Below are 5451 nucleotides of genomic sequence, written 5' to 3' on the forward strand. Positions count from 1 at the left end.
AACCTCGGGCGGCTAAGAACTACCTCAATTCCGCCCCACAAGCCGCGCGCTCGCACAACTCCGCAAAGCCCGCGGCTCCCCTAAGCGGTGCTGGAGCCGCTAGCCCGGCATTTCGCCACACCAGTGTGCAAGTGACTTATTGATAGCTCTTGTACAGCAATCACATTAATATTATTGCACTTGCAGGGGGATGTTGATAGGTGTCTTGAGCTTCCCTGAATTCCTGCTTCAAGATCTTGTAACTTAATTGCTTTGGGCCTATATTATCAAGGGAAAGACCTACTTTGTTCACCAGATAAACACCATTTATCTGAGAAATATTGCTAACAATTAGAACCTATGACCTGGAAGCCTGGTTACAATAATGCCACCTAGCTCTTTTCATCAGTAGATCCTATATATAGAACTATAAGTATAGCAGTTCTCGTTATTAGATCTAAAATTATACAAAGGAGGTTACTATCATGATCTCCATTTTACAGATCGGGAAACTGAGACAGAGCAATGAAGTGTCTGGCCCAAAGTCACCCTAGGCAAGTGGCTGAGCCAGGAATAGAATCTTGAGTCCTAGTCCAGTATTCTAGGCTTCGTTGGTTTTCTACTGGCCCCATTATTGGATCATGTTTTAGGGGCTGTGTATGCTAAATGAATCTGTTATATCCACAGATCCTTGACAAGGGAGGAACAGAATCTTTATTTCCAGATTTTACTTGACCTCACACAAGAAATTTGACTCGATCAGTCAGATTGATTACCAGCACAAATTAGGGCCCATTCAGGATGAACTAGGGAAATGGTAACAGTTAGGATGGCCAAAGTGGAGCTTCTAAATGATTTCTTTGCATCCGTGTTCCTGGACACAAATACAAATACGCATCCCATTGGGACCTTAGATAAGTCCATTATAGATACCAACCCACCAAGTGTTCGTGCTGACCTAGTAAAGGGGCACCTGGAAGGGTTGAATGTATTTAAGTCAACAGGTCCTGATGATCTTAATCCTAGGGTACTTAGGGAATTAGTTGGAGTCATAGTGGAGCCACTGGCACAACTGTTTGAGCACTCATGGTGCTCAGGACAGGTCCTGGAGGATTGGAAAAGGACTAATGTGGCCCCTATTTTCAAGAAGGGGAGGAAGGAGGAACCGAGTAACTACAGGCTGGTTAGTCTCACCTCTGGCTCCCCACCACCTCCAACACCTGTCCCGACCTCTTCTCTGCCTCCAAACCCCTGTCGGGGGAGGGATGTCGACAGCATGGAGAGGGTCCAGAGGAGGGCCACTCGTATGATCAGGGGACAGCAGGGCAGGCCCTGTGAGGAGAGGCTACGGGACCTGAACCTGTTCAGCCTCCAAAAGAGAAGGCTGAGGGGGGATCTTGTGGCCTGTTATAAACTAGTAAGGGGGGATCAGCAGGCATTGGGGGAGTCACTGTTTCCCCGAGCACTGCCAGGAGTGACCAGGAATAACGGTCACAGGCTGGCAGAGGGTAGGTTTAGGTTAGATATCAGGAGGCGCTACTTCACAGTCAGGGCGGCTAGGGCCTGGAACCAGCTTCCAAGAGAAGTGGTGCAGGCTCCAACCCTGGGGGTTTTTAAGAGGAGGTTAGATGAACATCTTGCTGCGGTCATTTGACCCCAGTATTCTTTCCTGCCATGGCAGGGGGTCAGACTAGATGATCTGCTCAGGTCCCTTCTGACCCTAGAAACTATGAAACTATCCTTGGCAAGACCTTTGAGAAATGGTTAAGGATCACATTTGTGGGCGACAAGTGGGTAAAATGATGCTAAGGGGCAGTCAGCATGGGTTCATAGCAGGCAGATCCTGCCTGACTAACCTGGTTTCATTTTACAACCAGGGCACAAAACGCATGGATGAAAGAATAGATGTAGATGTTTTTACTTAGATTTTAAAAAGGCCTTTGACATAGTGTCACATCCAGTTCTTATAAATAAATTAAACAGTTGCAATGTAGATTATTACACAGTCTGGTGGGTAGAAAATTGGCTTATGTGGTGGATGGGTCAGTTTCTACCTGGAGGAATGTGGGCAACGGAGTACCCCAAGGTTCCTGGGACCGGTACTATTCAATATCTTCATTAGTGACTTGGACAAGGGAGTAGAAAGCACCCTGTCCAAGTTTGCTGACAACATCACACTATGGGAGGAGGTACACAAACTAGATGGCAGGGAGCAGATCCAGGCTTATTTGGACAGGCTGGGGAAGTGGGCCGAACATAATAGGATGCAGTTTAACAAAGATAAGTGTCATGTGTTGCACATGGGGAGGAAGAATCATCAACACTCCTACAGCCTGGGAGGTACCACTCTAAGTAGCACAACTGCGGAAAGGGATCTTAGAGTCATAGTCAACTCCAAAATGAACATGAGTCACCAGTGTGATGAGGTGATAAGTAAAGCTAACTGTGTTGCCCTGTGGGGTCAGGCCAACTCTCAGGATCTCAATATTGTGCTGTTAGACAGGAGGGTGTGACACAATTGCACATATACAAACACACAAATCAGTTAGGTGCATACACACACATATACATGCACACTACCAGCTCAGGCACATACACATCCAAACCAGCCTAGGCACATGCATACCTATCACCAGTTCAAGCACATAATCACTACACACTAAAAATTAGACAAAAATCAATTTTTAATACCTGCACACTCAGTACACATACACAGATCACTAATTTGTATATCATGCCCACAATTATATATATATATACACACACACACTCACCAGTTTGCACACATACAACCCACCTACACATAGGTAAGTTCCTAACTTGGATGGTACGGTATGTATGTGTGTGCTTGGGGTACCTGGCATACCTGGGGGAAGATTAAGGTGAGAGAGAGAGAGTTAAAGTGTAGGGAGTGAAAGTTGCCAGAACCAGGATTAGAGGGAAGCTGACTGAGGAACTGAGGCTTGGGTTTACTTAAGATCAAGTGGCCTCAGGGTTACTCAAGGTTGCTGGTGCATGGGAGAAAAAAGGAAAAAAAAAAAAAAAGAATCCTGGTGGCAAGGAGGAGACGGCCAGGAAAGAGAGAGAGACAGAAACCTGTGAGCTTGGGGCTGGAAACTGAAGCAGATAGCTGAGGTATTTTGGGGGGGAAGGGGGCAGATAAGTGGTGGCAAGGAGGAGACAGCCAGGAAAGAAACTGAGGCAGAAACCTGGCTGCTCAGGGGAAAAGGCAGTGGGGATAAGACAGTGGCAAAGAAACAGGGGTTTGGAGGCAGAGAAGAGGTCGGGACAGGTGTTGGAGGTGGTGGGGAACCAGAAGCAGGAGACGGAGAAATGAGATGGAAGTTAGAGGGGCGAGGAGCAGAGATTGGAGCAGGGCTGAACCATAGTAAAGCAAAACCCAACTCAGGGGTCCAAATAACAGATTTATTAAACAGACAACATGCTACACAGCCCCATGAAGTTACTGGTTCACACACACACGCACTCTCAATGGAAGCAGGAGAAAGAGACTCAGTGGAAGGGCTGGAGTCCAGGTAGGGAAGAGAAACAAAGTCCAAGTCCTTGGTTGAAGAGAGGGTGGAAGCTACCTGTCCAGGCTGGAAAGGGGTTTTTGTCCAGTAGGTGTTGTCCAGAGGGGGAGGTCGCCAGCAGGGCCATTGGGTGGATAGGTGGTGTGGCATGGTACTGGTCCAGATGGAAAGGATGGAAAGGGCTTCCCAAGGAGTCAGTCTTCACTACCCCTTTTTATGGGGTAAACTACCTCTGATCTCCTATGGGGAGGGTCTGTCCAGGCAATGTCAGTCCTGTTCCAGAGGGCCCCAGGAGTTCTTTCTGAGCATGTGCAGTCTTGGCACAATGGTGGGTTGCCTCATCTTTTGTTTCTTGAATGCTGAGGGTGGTTCCAAGGGCTGGGTCATCGGTCTAGGTATTGGTGTTGATGATTTGGTCATTCAGAGGGAGCTATTTTTAGACCTACTGCCATTGTCTCTCAAGAACCCTCATTTACCCCCATTCATTCAGGAGCCAAGTTACATAGGAAGGGTAGGTGTGAGTCACAGGTTACACAACCGGGCTTGGGGACAGGATGGAGACTTGACAAACAAAATGGAAACTTGACATGACTTATGCTAACTTACATATGTAGGCCTAAATCATATAGGACCAATAAAACAGTAATATAGAATAGTAAAAATCAATATAAACATAATCATTATACAATATAAAGGAGAAAAAAACAAAACAAATACAACTTGCTACCAAAATAAAATGCTGAAACTTATCCTATGCCTTAGCTCACTTATACTTATCTATAGGGAATAGAGAGGGAGAGACAAAGTCAGAAATGGTTGGGGAAGGGGAGGGAATACATTTAAAACAAGAAAAATAAAAATGGAGGGTTTTGCTACAACCACAGCCTTTCTTGTATAAGTAGATGCATCACAAACAGGTCTAGGGTGGTGATAATTCTCCTGTATGCGACACTGGTCAGGCCACAGCTGGGGTGCTGTGTCCAGTTTTGGGCACCATATTTCAGGAGGGATGTGGATGGCCTGGAGAGAGTTCAGAGGAGGGCCACTCATCTGGTTAAAGGCCTACAGAAAAAACCTTATGTGGACTGATTGGGAGACCTGAACTTCTTCAGCTTCTGCAAGAGGAGGCTGCGAGGTGATCTTGTGGCTGCCTACAAACTCATCGGAGGGGCCCAGCAAGAAATAGGGGATACAGTGTTTACCAGGGCACCTGTCAGGGTAACTAGAAATAATGGCCACAAACTGAAAGAGAGAAAATTCAGACTGGACATCAGCAGCACACATTCCTGCCCAGGGCAGGGGGTTGGACTCAATGATCTAATAGGTCCCTTCTGACACTAACATCTATGAAACTGTGAGACAGCTTTTCTCATTTTGCATTACTTTGCATTAGTTGCTTCATATAGACTCTCTACCAATCACACAGAAGCCCTGCTAAGCATGGGTGGTAATGTATTGTTTTGAAACTACCTGGTGATTCCAACCTTTTCCAGGTTGAAGTGAATTGCAGCAGCAACTGAAAGCTTTAACTCTTCCTTTCTAAACAGCTTTTTCTTTTTCCTTCCAGTGGATGTGTTATTGGACCCACATTTCATTTCAGTGTACCATTCCTAAATTTTGGTGATGTCTCTTTTGGTGAGTATACACCATCCCCAGTTGCGAAGTTAAGTAAGACCTACAATGGTATTAAAATAAAAATTTTAGTGGAAGAGCATCTATTACATTTGTTACTTTGCAACAGACTTCGGGGTATAAAAAGTAGGTCTGTGCGAAGCTTCGGATGCTGAGTTGATTCAGAGGAGATTCAGTCCCAGTCAGTGGCCTAATCTCCAAATCCAGATTGAATCAGGGGACCAGTAAAAAGGTCCAAATTGATTTGAAGCTCTCCAAATCTTCAGAAAAGATTCAAAGAGCTTCAATGATTCGGACAATCCCCACC

At 45.9% G+C, this 5451-nt stretch overlaps 1 protein-coding gene across 2 annotated transcripts in view; it reads left to right on the plus strand.

The window, feature by feature from the left end:
- Nucleotides 1-5451, plus strand: part of HYDIN (HYDIN, axonemal central pair apparatus protein) — a 383645-nt gene that overhangs the window by 145623 nt on the left and 232571 nt on the right. For both annotated transcript variants that reach the window (XM_019535579.1, XM_019535580.1), the window contains exon 12: nucleotides 5080-5147. In XM_019535579.1, coding sequence (XP_019391124.1) covers nucleotides 5080-5147 — 68 coding nt within the window. The remainder of the gene's footprint in view (nucleotides 1-5079; nucleotides 5148-5451) is intronic.

This window comes from Crocodylus porosus, unplaced genomic scaffold, assembly GCF_001723895.1.
Source record: "Crocodylus porosus isolate Cpor-Errol unplaced genomic scaffold, CroPor_comp1, whole genome shotgun sequence".
Lineage (NCBI taxonomy): Eukaryota > Metazoa > Chordata > Crocodylia > Crocodylidae > Crocodylus > Crocodylus porosus.